The sequence below is a fragment of the Mus caroli genome, unplaced genomic scaffold, assembly GCF_978045245.1.
Source record: "Mus caroli unplaced genomic scaffold, Mus_caroli_1 scaffold_12, whole genome shotgun sequence".
Lineage (NCBI taxonomy): Eukaryota > Metazoa > Chordata > Mammalia > Rodentia > Muridae > Mus > Mus caroli.
The window spans coordinates 58,443,091-58,458,436 of NW_028227267.1; the positions used below are offsets into that span (position 1 = coordinate 58,443,091).

At 44.9% G+C, this 15,346-nt stretch overlaps 1 protein-coding gene and 1 long non-coding RNA gene across 5 annotated transcripts in view; one reads left to right on the forward strand and one right to left on the reverse strand.

Moving 5' to 3' along the window:
• Window positions 1-3,884, reverse strand: part of LOC110309959 (uncharacterized) — a 37,990-nt gene extending 34,106 nt beyond the window's left edge. For both annotated transcript variants that reach the window (XR_002379779.3, XR_015044664.1), the window contains exon 1: window positions 3,746-3,884. This is a non-coding gene — a long non-coding RNA (uncharacterized LOC110309959). The remainder of the gene's footprint in view (window positions 1-3,745) is intronic.
• A 99-nt stretch (window positions 3,885-3,983) lies between these two features.
• Window positions 3,984-15,346, forward strand: part of Rnaseh2b (ribonuclease H2 subunit B) — a 50,482-nt gene continuing 39,119 nt past the window's right edge. For all 3 annotated transcript variants that reach the window (XM_085828712.1, XM_085828713.1, XM_029469329.2), the window contains exon 1: window positions 3,984-4,053. In XM_085828712.1, the coding sequence (XP_085684838.1) occupies window positions 3,993-4,053 (61 nt within the window). In that variant the 5' untranslated portion in view covers window positions 3,984-3,992. The remainder of the gene's footprint in view (window positions 4,054-15,346) is intronic.

Below are 15,346 nucleotides of genomic sequence, written 5' to 3' on the forward strand. Positions count from 1 at the left end.
ATTATGGCATCGGTTTGCTAATAAGGTCTGGGGTCCTGTACAGCAGCTACTCTAGGAATGTCGTTTGTGTTGGATCGTAGAACACATATCTGATAACAAAATATATATATTTTTTTTAAAAAAGCAATTTCACCTGGAGTGATGTCATACATATAGCAGGCAAACAAAGTTTTCACAAGAATTCAGTGAGGACTAACTGGACTAACTCTTTCAGTCTGTTTCAGCCTGTGGGGCATTTTGCATACCTTTAGAATTCTAAGTAAACCTGAAATTAATGTTTTGTCTCTTATTCTAAAGCTTATGCCATGCCTTACTTCCTTTCTGTAACCCTGTAGTTAACAGGCTGAGCATTTTGGACATATATTCAACAGTAAGGTTGTCAGTTCCCTTTTAGTTTAGTTCCTTAACTCTCAAGCCTCCGCATGCTTCTTGAAATCTCATGACATTTTAAGACAGAAACATGTACACAGAGTTCCTGTCTAGAAAGTCCCCTCTGTGTGTGTGTGTGTGTGTGTGTGTGTGTGTTGGACGAGCCTGGGGCATGCATGTGCAAGGTTACATGTACACATGTGGAGTCCAAAGGTCACTGTCAGGTGTCTTCTTCCTCAGTCTCTGCTGGGTCTCTCAGTGAACCTGGATGGAGCTCACTGTGAGAGAGAGCCAGCCCCAGCGCACCTCCTAACTTGGCTCCGCCCTCAGCTCTGGATGAAGGTGCTACCACTGCACTTGGCTTTTCCATTTCTGCTGGGGACTGGATCCAGACCCTCAGTTACCAACTAACCAGCTCTTCAGCACCGTCTAGTTACTTTTTAGACAACTTAGTTGATCATTGTTAAAGTTTAGGAACTAACATTTCGGTCATAAATACAGGGGCAACCTTTCACAATTTAAATAGTGTATCCTTTTAAAATCTTCACAGCTCCAAAACAGCATAAATTTCATTTGTAACAAATAGAGCCTGGATATAATCATAATAAGAAGTAAGCATTTGATTTGCTTTGGCTAGAAATTTGAGAAATTCTAAAACAACTACAACAAACACGTATTGTTTTTTATGCTTAAAGTAGAAAAATCACAAGTGTTTAAAAAATAAGCTTTATGCAGGGAGATGGCACAATGGATAAATGGCTTATCATACAAGTATGAGGACCAGAGTTCTGATTCTCAGAACACATGTAGAAAGCTAAGCGTTCGCAGCAGCCACCTGTAATGTCAGCACTCTGGAGGCAAAGAAAAGGGCTCCTCAGAGCAAGCTGTCCCGCTAGAGTAGCTGGAGTCAGTGAGTCTTGGGCTCAGTAAGAGCTTACCAAGTAAATAGACTGCAGAGCAGCTGAGGAATATACCTGATGCCAACTTTGGGTCTCTACCTGTAAACACGCATAAGTACATGCACACCTGTACACATATGTACTCTCACATGAACACACACACAAACCACAAATGTGTGAAAAATCATTCTCTTACTACATGAATTACATGAGAGGTATTTGATGAACCAGTGAAGAGAGATAAGGGATGTGGGTCTTTACTCATCAATAGGAGTCACGGGACTCTCAACAAGAGACTGACCCATTACTTGCAGAAGTTTTACCATTTTCACATTAAATGCCATTTCCTAGTTTTGTCATTGAGCAAAATGCTGGCCAAAAGTATTAAAAGTATTAAAGTTCACTGGCCTTTAGCATGTGCCCATGCCACAGCACATTGTGGGGGTCAAAGGGCAAGTTTCAGGAGTCAGCTCATTTCTGCTCCATCATTTGGGTGGTTATTGAACTCAGGAGAAGCTCAAAGTAATAAAATTGATGCTATGATGTATTAATAATAAACTGGCTTAGGAAACACCAAGTTACACAGAGTAGAATTTAGCTAAAGGAACTCTGCCTGCATGACTGGGAGAGAAGTGCCCTAACGAGGCTTGTTAGGAACTGGGAAAGAAAATTCTGTACCACAGTTGACGTTTAGGATTACTGAGAACGTTTCTGCTAATACTTGGTCACCAAGACTGATTTCCAGTTAAGCTCTAGTCCCATAACAAGGTTTACAACTAGCCATTAGGTGTATCTCCATATCAAAGAACATGCCTCTGAGGGGTGGCTCAAGGGAGTAGCACAGGGTCACAACCAGCATTAAGTCCTGGTCTGTCCTTAAGTTCTCTGTTCTCTCATCTGCCAGGTGGACAAGAACAAAAGGAACACTAGTGTACTTAAACAGTTCAGGCAATATCGTTGCTGAGTAAATCTCCCATTTGCCCAAGCAAGGGACCAGACCTGCAGTCTCTTGTGTCTGTTTAAACTTTCCAAAGTGTAACCTGGGGCTAGAGCCTGAAAGATTTATGGATGATAGCCTATGTGAAATGCATAAGCCTAAAAAACGTAAGCTAACAACATCTTCTATATAAGGCCTCCTGAGCATTAGCCACACACACACACACATCCACATCCACACACTATCATTAAAAACCATTTCCATTATTAATCCCTCAGTGTGCAGTGATTTCTCTTGTGGCTGGGCATGTGAATCCTGTTAATCCTCTGCGTACTGAGCCACCTTGATGATCCAATTGAGTCAAAATTCTTAACTCTCAGCCAGCATGAAAAGCAAAGCCAGTCCTAGGGGGACCCCTTCACTTCCAGAGTCCTCTTCTATCTTTGTATCCTGACTCATCTTCATGACTCTTATCCACAGCCAGAGGAGACTAGCACAAGAATAGAGCTGTACTGGGTAAAGCAGTTCTCACTTTGGCCAAGTGCTGGGACAGCTGCTGCACAAATGACACTGATCTTGCTTTTGTCTGAGAGAATCATGAAATGTCCCTGCGTGGCCTCATTTTTTTGTGGTCTTACAATGGTCTGGTCAGAGGTGGTTTTATATATATATATTTTTTTTAATTAGGTATTTTCTTCATTTACATTTCAAATGCTATCCCAAAAGTCCCCCATACCCTCCCCCCCTACACTTCCCTACCCACCCACTCCCACTTCTTGGCCCTAGTGTTCCCCAGTACTGAGGCATATAAAGTTTGCAAGACCAAGGGGCCTCTCTTCCCAATGATGGCCGACTAGGCCATCTTCTGCTATATATGCAGCTAGAGACATGAGCTCTGGGGGTACTGGCTAGTTCATATTGTTGTTCAGAGGTGGGTATTTTTAAGGGCTTCATGCCTCAGGAGGGAATCTCAGCCTATGTCTTAAGATCCAGACCAACTTCTGGCTGCTCTATGTCATTTCTCAAAAGCTTTGGCCACCTTTATAACTCAGACCTCCACATTTATGTTGCCTGTGTCTCACATTGCTCCCTCTACAAAAACAAAATACAAAGTGCCACTAGACTGGATAACAAAGGACATAAGGGCATAGTCTGCCCAGAAAGAACAGTTCAGAACAAGCTTCCTGATAGGCAGCTGGCCCTTTGAGAGGAGAATCCCCCCTCCACTTCCCTAGTCAGGGCTTAATTGTTTTTTCTATAGTAGTCCGGAGGTGAGCCCTAGGCAACAAGACAAAAATAAGACAACCACTTTTTGCTCACAACCATTCCAGCACTTGGGAGTTTCCTGATCCAGTATTCAAAGCCAGCCAGGGCGGCATGCTTTGAAGGTCAGTCTCCGCTGGGTGGTGGACCTTGTGTCAAAACCAAACCACGCCCAAACTAAGTCTCGTTACTACTATAAAATTTATCCCAAATAACAAATTCGTATGTTGAACCCCAAGTTATAAACATAATTTGGGTTATATCTTTAAAAAATTACCTTAACTATCAAATTGGCCCACAGCCGATTTGAAGGCTGCTCGCCCGCATTAGGAACCTCAATGTGTGAAATACACGCACGAACAGCGCCCGTAGAGTGAGAAAACCGAAGAGCGCCACACCCTCCACTGACAGCAGGGCCCGCGCAGATTTCAAAAAGGAAGCCGAGCGGGCGGGCCCGGAAATAGAGGCAGGCTGGTGGCCCCGGTTGGCGGGCCCCTCGGCGCCACTTCCGGCAGGGCGCGACCATGGCGGGAGGCCGGGACCGTGGGGAGTTGGCGGCCAGGCAGCTAGTGTTCGTACTTCCAGGTAAACGCGGGCGGCGCGAGGGCCGAGGTCGCTCGTGACGGCGGCGGCGGCGGCAGCGGCAGCGCGGGTTTTTTGCCCAGGCCAGCACCGGTCCGCGTGGTCCTGGCGAGCGCGGACCCGGATTCGGTGCCCCGCGCTTTGCAACGCATCCTGGTCACGTGTCACAGCACGCGGGAAAACTACAAACCCGGAAGCGACGGGAGCGTTTGCGCGGATTCCCTAGGGCGGGTCCAGCCACTCGGCCTGCGGCGGGCGGCAGGGATCCCGGGACTCTGCTGTCCCCCGGGAGTTACTGGGTCTCTGTAGCTCAGCGTGTACAATCTTACCAGCTCCAAACCAGAGGTCGCAGTAGTCCCATGCTGAGCCGCTCTGCTGCTCTGGAAAGGCCTGGGAGGCCAGGCATAAGGGAGCCTGGATGGGGTTTATGTGAGCGTGGTTTGAAGCAATTCCAGGACATGGTGACAGTCAAAAATCCCAGAACCAGGCCATTCAGTGTCCCTGTAGAAGATGACCAGCTATCAGAGCATGTGGGGGCATGCGACAGCCGTTGCCATAGGAGGGCAAGTGAAATAAATTTGGGTCAGGGAATGCAAGCCAGAAACACTCTGTCATTTTACAGATGATACATTTGATGTTAGAATACGCGTGAAGAAGGAAACTTCCCAGTCACTTTAATTTTAAGTTTTAGTTCAGCAAATGCAGAGCATTTTTACAGCAAATACACTTCACCAGGGTACAGATATCCAGTGATGAAGATTTTTATAATCTTGATGTAACGACCTGACACTTACTTTGGATACATAGTAAATGTATCCTGTGTAAAAAGTTAAACACAGTCAAGTGTATGGATTTTGGGTGTGCAGCTCACTCAACTGAACCCTGTATGCTGACCAAGGAGAGTGCTCATACACCGGTCTTCTGGAGAACCCCAGGCTTTCTGTCACCAAATTAGTTTTGCCTGCTTGGACCCCTGTGACTTTTGTCTCTGTCTTCCTTCCCTCCGTACCATGTCTGCCAGATCCATCCATGGCTGTACCATGGGTTTTGTTGGTTGATTTTTTAAAATCGCTTCTGGTTTTCTGTATGCATATCTATACTACTACTCTCCGGAGGATGGATGGCATTAGGGGTTCCTGGTTTGCACCTCGTAGGAGTTACACCTCTGGCAGCATTCTTCTGAGGCTGTTGGTGGACATTGGCATTCATTTCTTCGGAGTGTCTGTATCCTGGAGTGGAAGCTGCTTTTGGGTGCTTGTTGGGTTAGCTTTAGTTCTGCAAAATGGTTTTCCGAAGTGGTTGATACGGATTCGTCCTGACTCCAGCTGCGTATGATGAGTTCCAGTTAAGCCATAACCTCACTGATAGTGTTTGGTAAAGCAGCTAGTGAGAATTCCTGGTGTTGGTGAGCCATCAGAAGGCTAGCTGAACACCTTATTTTAGCTGGAAGAGGGGAGAGCCTCCTTTCACTCTTCTGTTACATCAGTATAATTTGATTTTTATATAGGAGCCCTAATCATTCTTTTTGCAGTCAAACATATTAATACTACATAGTAGTTTGCAATAATTTGAGGGTGTTTTGTTTTGTTGGCTGTTTCACTGACATTAATTTCCTTCTTAAAGTGTGTCATAATCATATCAAGCACAAAACTGAAAAGACTCAATATTGAATGCATCCCTCAAAGAGAAAGGCGTAGTAAATCTCCTGGGAGGGAGGGGTGAGACACACTGCCACCTGGTTTCTGTTCAAAGCTGAGGTGTCTGTCCTCTCACCGTTTTTTTTACCCTTCAGGCAAGGTGCTCTCTCACCTACTCATTAGGCTGTTAGTGGTTGAGGGTTCTAAAACTTAAAACTTGGGCTTCCCGACTTCTGCTCTTCCAGGTGGCCTTTAGTGCCACCTGCAGGCTCTAAGGGTCCAAACACGTTTGATAGCAGCTATGGGGTCTGCCCTCCAATGTAAGGGCACCAGCCTCCTGGGAGTAAGACTTCATTTGTGAAGATTCTGAGCTAGTCTGTCCTGGGCTAAGACCCAAGAATGTGCTTGCTCTTCTAGTAAAAGGCTCAAGCACCGTTGCTGCTGGGCTGGCTGGTCTAATACCTCCCAGAACTGCTGTAGTGAGGACCAGCCTGGGGAGCTGGGGTCCTGGGTAACGGCACCTGAGGTTTGACTGTTTGAGGGTTCACTGTTCTGAAAGTGAGCAGAGGATTGTATACATTCAGGGCACAGGTAGCTAACTTTGTCTTGACATTAATTTACATTCAAGTTGCCTCTGGTATGTCCCGCAGGTTACATCTTAAAGTTGATTACAGGGTACTTCTCAGTTTTGTTTTGCTAAGTTGAAGCCTCCTAGACAGAGGAAAGCTGGAACTCAGAGAGTGGACTGTGTTGGATTCCTTTTCCAGTTGGGGTGTTGCAGCAAGGTGAATGGGTCTTTGCATCTGGAATGAGCATACTGCTCCTCTGATGTAATTTGGGAATGCTTCACTGCTGTTTAATTACTCTAAGACCAGTTACTTTGGGAACATGTTATAAGGTTCCAGAAAGCCATATTCTTAATACTGGTTTTCTTTTGTCAATCTGTTGTACACTTGTGTGTTCTACTGAGCTGGGCCAGTTGTGAGAGTTAGTCAGGAGCACATCAGCTCACTAGAGTAGGCAGGAGACTGCCTGCGGCTGTTGGGGAGGACTGTTAACAGGATTCACCTCCCAGGAAATGTGTAGATTGAAAACCCTAGGTGGGAGGGGATGAAAATCATGTAGGACTCTTGTATATAGGTCCACATAGCTTGAGTAAAAATGTCCTTAATCAGCACCACCCACTCCCAGCTCCACCCCATCCTCCCACCCTTGAGTGAAGAAGTTTCCAGATCAAACTGGGCTTCAGAGCCAGTCCTCAGTTCTGTTGAGTTTCCTCTGGGAACTGCAGAGCTCCAAAGGAAGCTTTCTTGTTTGTCATTTCCATAGGCAACCCAGATGTCATGGCCAGTTGGTTTGGAGGATAAAGGACAGGTAGCCTTTGGGGAGTCCCTGCCTGCCATCCTGGCCATCCGTGGGCAGTAGCTTTTCAGTCTGGGGCATCGTGATGACCACAAATGACATCTAAATACAAAACAAAACAAGAATTAAAACTATTCTAAGAATTCCCATTTTAGAACTACGTTCTCATTAAAAAGATTAAAAAAAAAAAAAGAATCAGTTATAGAAGGAAAGGCTAATTTTCCTGTTTATGATGGAGGACCTTTGTGTTAGCATTATTTCTGACTAATGGCTTTGTAAAACCCAAGAAACCTATCATTGTTGGGGGTTGGAGGCAAGAAAGAAAGAAAAGTGTGAAATGCAGGGCAAAGGAGGGGCTCCTCTAGGCTTTGTCAGGGACCCTAGGAAACAAATGACTTTTTCCTCTTACCCAAGGGTTTGCACATGAACTCAGGGTAGAAATAGAAGTGGGCCTTTCTTCCTTTGTATTCACACATGTTTGCTCTTAGAAACAAGCCTGTAGGTTGAAAGCTGCCCTTCCCTTGGCAGGTAATAGAGAACCTGGCCACTCCATGTGTGGCCTTGAGAATACGTCTGCTCAGCTTCTTGGAAGATTGCTCATCGTTTCCTGCAGGCCATTTCTGGGTTGTCCAGCATGGCTCACATTTAACATTTTCCACACGAATGAATCTGGCTTTGTCCTTATACAGCATTTCTTGGTGGGGCCCCGCTGACCTTTCTCAGATGGCTGCTGGATCTGCTTCTGACGGTGGAGCATGTTCAGAAGTGATGGATGGAATCCGTCAGTTGGCAGTGGGTAATCTGTTGGTGTAATCTTGTCCTCTTAGTAATCATTCCAAGAGATGTGGAACAATAAGGAACAACTTAGGGCTCCCACAGACTTATCCCCTAGGGCAGAATAAAAAACTCATAAAGGAAAGTAAGCCATGGTCTTAGAATTTGAATAGCATCCTGGGGACAGCAAAGGTTTGTCACACCATAGAGCTTTACCAGGGATGTTAGGCAACTGCTCAGTCAGTGTTGCCTGAGGCCTGACTGTAATGAAAGACACCTGGGAGGTGTGTGTGGTTTGTGTGCCTAATCAGCTCTGTGGCCTTGGACAAATTGCTGCCTTCATGCAGAGTCTGTCTTCCTCATTTCTACAGTGGGAGAGCAGAGCCAGTCTGGTGGGCTAGTGTTAACTCCCATGCTCTGTCCACCTTTAGCAGGACCAAAGAACACCCCAGTTCCATTTCTTCCTGCACTGTTTTCCCTAACACTGTCTTTGCTCTTGTGCCCAATTCTACTCTGGCTTCAAGGTTCAACTTTATTTCCCACGAGGCCAAGTTATATGCACTAGTCCACCTTTACTTTCTCTGAATGCTGGTGGCTTTTTATCTATCTGCAATCCTGTCTCCACTTTCTCTGCTTGTGGAACTCCTGAAACCCATCTTCAAGGTAACCTCTCCATGGAAGCCTTCTCATTGGGCCTTTCCTATTAGTGGGACCTTTTCTACTGCTATGGGTGTGATTACCAGTTTTGTATAAAGAATTAGGTGTCGAGCAATCCAGGAGCTGCAGGGAATTCAGGCATGTTTCCTTAGTAGCCATTAGCTTGTCAGCTAATGACCTTGGCCTCAGCTTCTGATGATGGCTCTGAAAGTCAGAAGCCTGCTGCTTTAAGGTTTTTAGAACTTCCTTTGTGTGGAAGTTGAAAGGGATGGGCATGTGTAGAAGTCTAAGCTGCATGGTGTCTCTCCTTCCCCCTCCCGCCCCCCCCATGACGAAGCTGACTGGTGCCTGAGCTCTCTCCTACTAGAGCAAACTCTCATGAGGGCCTATGTTTGCTAAGACATTAAGCGGGGGTCTCCCACTTAATTGTTTTATTTTATTTTATTTTATTTTACTTCATTTTATTGTGGGGGAGTCAGTAGACAAGGCTCACACTATAGCCCAGGCTGGCCCAGAACTCATGGTGGTTCTTGTGTTGCCCTTTCTCTGTTGCTCCACCATGCCTGGCTACGTCATTGATTTTAGATTTAACTTAGTTGTTTTAGCTCCTTAGTCTCAGTTTTTATCCTTAACTTCCAGTTACAAGTTTTCTATTTAAAAAAAAAAATTAAAAAATGATAATATATATCTAGTACAGACATTTTAGCATTACAAAGGAAAGTAAGACAAAAATGTATTGTTCATGATTCTGTCATGAAGTCATTTGGAGATCTCTTTCCAGTGCTTTTTTTTGTGGTATAGATCACAAAATGAAAAACGTTGTTTTCTTCCTTTCCTCTTTTTCTTCTCTTCATTCTTTACACCTTCTCCGTAGTAACACTAAAACTTAGAGCCACTGGGGTTGTGTGAGAACAGAAAGCCCTGTTGGTTCACCCAAGAGCTAGAAGCCGGCTTGGCATTCTCATTGTGGTGGTACAATGAGATGATTCTGAAAAGCTTTGACTTTTACAAGTTATACTTTGGTGATGAGGAGGCATGATTGTGTTATAACAAACCAGGGGTGTTTCATCCAGAAGACAGGATGTATTTTAGGTGCATTATCTCTAAAATGGATAGATTGAAAAAACAGATCTCTGCAAGAACGGTGAAAGTTCACAGAATAGTGATGGGTGTGATGCACAGACATCTCAGACATGGTATTTGAGAGCCATCAAAACATGTTGAATGTTTGAGGCCAGCACCCTGCACACTAACTTCCCTCTGTGCTCTTGGCATGAGCAGGGAGATAGTCTGAATGGCCCAAGCCTGCCTTGTATGGAAACTTGTGTTTTCCACTGTGGCTGCTGCGTTTGACATGAACTTCTCTAGGGCCTCCTGGCAGCTTCACAGTTTTCTAGGTGGGGTTGGCCACATGCTGTGGCAGGGCAGCAGAATGGAGCACGAGAGGATGAATGGCACTTGGGTGTTGTAGCGACAGGCAGCCTAGGTTTTCTGCCTTTCTGAGCATCAATAACTTCTTAAACCAACTCCACTCCTTTCTGCTTCCTGAACTGGAGCTACAGGAAACCACCATCTTGTTAATTTTTAAGACAGTCTTCTGCTCCACCCCCCAAGGGTCCTTGTGACCCAACCTTCCACCACCCATAGCAGCAGCCAGGAGACAGCCACTGTGGTTCAAGATGGGAGAGGTGGACTTAAGTGTGTGGGCTCTCCTATAAGGAAGAGCTTGTAGAGAGAGCTCCAGAAGCATCCACTGCACCACAGGCACCAGAAGCCTCAACACCCTGTGTGGCCTGTCCTGCTTTGAAGTGTCTATTAGGAGTGGACCTCTTGTAAGGAAGTCGAGTTGCCCTTCAGGATGAGTAGGACAGTGTTGGTTCCAGAAGCCCTATAGACACCAAACTCAAATCTATGAGTTTGCATAACCTACATACACCTACACCTATATGCTTTAAATCATCTCTTTATTTCTCAAGGATTACATTGGCTATAGAAAACCTTTTGATCTCCTAGATAACCTTGCACAACACACCTTTACATGAGACTGTATTTGACCTTCACAGTGACCTTGGGCAGCAGTTTAAATAAAGCTTTATTATCACTGCCTTACATATTGGGAAACCAAGACTCAAGAGTCAGATCAGCTGGTTAACTAGTAGTAGGATTTCAGTGACACAGACTGTCACCCCTCCTCCCCCCAAGCTCTTACCCAGGGCCTTTGCTTTTCATTCTTCTGCCTGCATGGTGGCATTGCAGCTTCACAAGAGAGGAGGGGGTTGTGGGGAGAATTCCCTCTGTTCTGTTTAATGACCAGCTCTATTTGGTATCAGGTACCTTAGTCAGATCTGCTCCATCTTCTCTTCCAGAATTGTCCTGTATCCCAGATACCTCAAGCTCCGACTGTACATGTTGCTGGTCTTGATGGCTCTGAGCCAACTGTGGCCCTGAATTCTTTACCAGCTTCCTTTTCCCTGGCTGGACAATCCTAGAAACATTGCTGTTGGTAGGGATAGCCCTGAAAAAATTGCAGCTTTTGTTTGCTATGGTCTTGGTGGAGACTAGTTTTCCTTTAGCCTCCGAAGCTTCACAGGAAATTTATATTCAGAGAAACCCATCAATGGGCAGCATGGTGGCATGCAGGGATGCTGGAAGACATGGTGCTGAGGAAGGAGCTGAGAGTTCTAAATCTTGATCGGCAAGCAGCAGAAGGAGACTGCTTGTCACACAAGTGTAGCTTGAGCATTGGCGACCTCAAAGACCGCCTACACAGTGACACGCGTCTCCAATAAAGCCACACCCACTCCAACAAGGCCTAATAGTGCCACTCCCTATGGGCCAAGCATTTAAACACAGAAGTCTATAGGGGCCTTTCCTACTCAGACCACCACATGCAGTGGCAGCCAGCCTCCTGGAAGCCTTGAAGGAGCACAGGTGGGACAGCCAAAGCCTTTTCAGGCTCTCCCAGCTAAGTCTCACTTGAAAGCTGGAAACTGTTCCCATCTCCCCAGTCTACAGTGAAAACCAGCAGCCTTATAATAAAGGAACAGACCAGATGTGGTTTGAAACTTAAAAAGAAAAAAAGAAAGAAAAAACAAAACAAAACCCCAAACCTTGCTCTGAAAGCATTGTTCTTATTTGTGTTGTGGCTTCCTGAAAAAATTCACCTTCAGGACACTGTTATTACCTGACCTGACTTGGTGCTCAGAGCTTGCTACTTCCTAGGTCATTTATTTGTCAAAAGCATCATAGCTTCTGCAAGGACTGTATAAGTCTGGCAAACAGTAATCTGGACAGAACCTTATAGGGAATATGTAGGGAACTAGGTGTCCACATGGGGCTCTGGGGAAGTCTGATTTACTTAAAGGCTATATACACATTTAAGACCGTGCAAGCCCAGGAAGAGCCTGAGAGGGCCCCTGTCTCTCATCTCTGATGGACTGATGCTCTGGGCAAACAAATAAGCTCTGGGAAAACAAAGTGAAAGCTTGTCCCAATATACACAGAGCCCCTTAGCAAAGACTACAGGAGCTCAGTGTTAGTCACTGAGGTGGCTGCACGGAGCAATCTTAACTAGCAGTAGAGTATACAGACTTGACAGAGTTAGTCCAGGAAGGTCACCGAAGTGACATAAAACCAGCAGCAGTTCCTAGGAGTTAGGGGAGGACAGGCTAATTTCCAGAATTGCCACATTCATTATATTTTATCTAACATAATGTTGAGTTATTTTAAAAACACAAGATATGCATTAACAGGAAATATGTCCTGAGAGTGAGCCAAGCAGTTGATGGGTCTGCCCTAGAGGACGCTGAGTTTATTCTACCAAGGTTTTAATCAGAGCTTAGGAATTTATTCTGAGAACTAAAGCAAACCGACTGAATCATGAAGGCATAATTGTGAGACCTCATAGAGTAGAAATAGAATTATAAGAAAACACACAGGCGACGTCTGTTTCTAAGGGACCAGACAAGATGGTCTCCCAGCTTCCCCCCAAACAAGACCTAACCAGCACTGTAAGTCAGTCCTACCTAACAGATCATAACACAAACATGTCAAATGATCAAAACTATACCAAATACATTCTGCAAGAACACTGAAGTGAAAATGCAAGACAGTTACAGAAGGAAATTTGGGTAGTTCACAAATATACAGAAATTAAACAACACAGCCCCATTACAAGTGAAGCCAAAGGGAAATATGAGGGAAACTAAAAAATACTTTGAGGCAAGAAAATAAAACATGGGCTTACGAAATGCAGGTGACAGTGCTTACCCAGTAAGATACAGAGCTGCATATTATGAAATTATTAAAGTAGAAAGACCTTGGGTCCAGGAACCTCACCTTCCACCACAGGGAAGCTCACTGGCCACACAGCAAAGCAGAGGGGAGGAAGTAAATATGGGCACAGAAAAGAAATACAGAGTCAGACACCAGAAGCACCAGCAAAGCAGAAGTCGGGTCCTTTCGAAAGCAGATAACAAATTGTTAGCCAAACTGACCGAGGGGGGAAGGGGAGAGCAGGTCGGCAATGAAAGGGGGACCTTTCATTGCTACTGACCTTACAGAAGTGGGAAGGGGTTATGGGAATGACATAGGTATTGCAGATGAGACTGGCAGATTCCCGAATAGAAAAATTACAAAATCAGATCTCAAGAAAGAGATCTGAATAGACCACAGAAAAGAAACTAAATTGGTAGCCTGTTTTCCACAGGAGAAGCCCAGTTCCTGATGGCTTCATTGGAGAATCCACTTAGACACTGAAAAATAAAATTGATCCTGCAAAAACTAGGAAAAGAAGGCATACTTGGGCTGTGGGGCTAGTATGACCCTGCAAAGCAGGCAAGAGCATCACAGAGAAAGTCAGTTTATAGTCTATGCACATAAATGCGAGACTCCTAAACAACTAGAAATAAATCCATTAAGGAAAAGTATGTGTGAGCAAGTAGGATTTATTCAGAAAGAAAAGACTGAGTCACATTGTGAAATATGCCCTGCTGATAGAGTAAAAATCAGACAATCATGTCAGCCACAGGAAGTGCAGCTTTCATGACCGAAGTCCTCAGCAGTTTAAGAACAGGGAGCTGTCTCCATCTGATACAAAGCCACAGACAATGTTGTGGCAGGCATATCTCATATGTGTGTGTGGTGCAGTGAAAGTATTTTGAGTAAATAATGTATGTGATTAAATTTTATTTTACCTATGCTTAAGGTGACTAATAGGAAATTTTAAGTTGCATATGGAACTCGAATTTACAGACTGCTCTTCATTTCCTTTGGATAATGCAGTGCTGTACCAGGTTGCATTAGGTGGATCCTTCACCGGCCAACGGGGACTAGATGATTATGAGGTGAGGAACCAGAGGGATTGATGGGCAGGGCTAGAGACAAGGAATAAGAGTTGTGTTGGGGAAAAGCTTTGTTTGTGATATTCCCAGCCTGAGCCAGCTCAGGAAAGAGCAGCATAAAGTGAGTGGAACTACAACAGCTGAGGACAAAGTGGCTCAGGACTGGAGGGCTGGTGCTCATCTTGCTGTGCCTGCATGCAATCTGTCAATGAGAAGGCATTTATGGAAGGCCAACTAGGCGGTTGATACTGTCCCATTAGGATGCTAAAGGGAGCCAAAAAGAGGCTGGATCCTGTTGGCATTTGTCATTGTGGATTTGTTGTTAGGATTTTTGGTCAGGCAAAAAACATTGCCTGACTTTTTTTTTTTTTTTTCAAATTTAGAGGAAATATATTTATTTCTGAAACGTGTGCAGTATCTAAAAGAACTTCGTTTTTATAGCAGCATCTGAGTTCTTTAGGGAGCACAGCAATTAACGTCTGCTTGTCTCTTCTCTTTTGATTGCTCTCTGATTGCTGTGGAAAAGCTTTTGTGTGATGTAATGCCACCTGTTATCTTGGCCTTTGTTGTCTGTACTTTTGGAATTAGATCCCAGAAAGTCTTTGATCAGACCAAAACACAGGTATTTTCTTCTGGTAATTTTATATTTGAACATTTTAGCCCATTTGGAGTTGATTTCATGTTGATTCAGTCCAGCAGCGAGTTGTTGCGTGAGGAAATATCATTTTCCCCACAAACTAGACATCTTCATGCAGCCTGCCTTTGTTCCCAGAGCATGTCAGCGTTGTGGGAGTGGCCTACTGCCTCTCTGGTTGTGCTCTGTGGCTGCAGATGTCCTGAAGATCTTCTCGCTGCTCGCTGTTGTTGCTTCCGGAGAGTTTCTAGAAATGGCTCTGTTCTTTAGTTGACTTGGCCCTGTAATGTTTAATTATTTGGGGCTCTGGAGGAATGGGGAAGCTGGAAGAGAAACACTCAATACAGTTTTCTCGTGATAAAAATATACAGTAGTCAAAATGCTTCAAGTCCCTGATGAAGCGTCTGCCATGAGGCACGAGGAGGAAGTCGTGTGGGGAAGGCTGTTGCCTCCTGTGCCTCAGACACAGGGAGCTGAGTGGAGCTCGCTAGGCAAGAAACATAGGCATGGGAGGCAACTTTGATATTTTAGAAAGTTCTAACAGGACCAAACTTTCTAACTTACATTTCAGTCTAGACGGTCATTCCAGAAAGAGTCTTACCCAGTTCTGACAGTTGAACCCGCCCGCCTCTCTTTATGTAACATTCTTAAAACAGACTCGGGGAGCTGAACACAGATTAGTGCCTGTCAGGGTGAGGTGTTCAGGCGTTCCCAACTGTGTGCTTTGCGTGTTCTGTAGCTTGTGTTTGGTGAGGAAGCATTTAGGAGTGTCACACCTTAGTTAAGTGGCCCTTCAATCTTTATAGAGTGACTTTTTAAAGTTCCCTGGTAAGGTCTGTTAGCATCTGCCTCTCTTCATTCTCCTTCGGTCTTTATGTCTACGTGTGGTT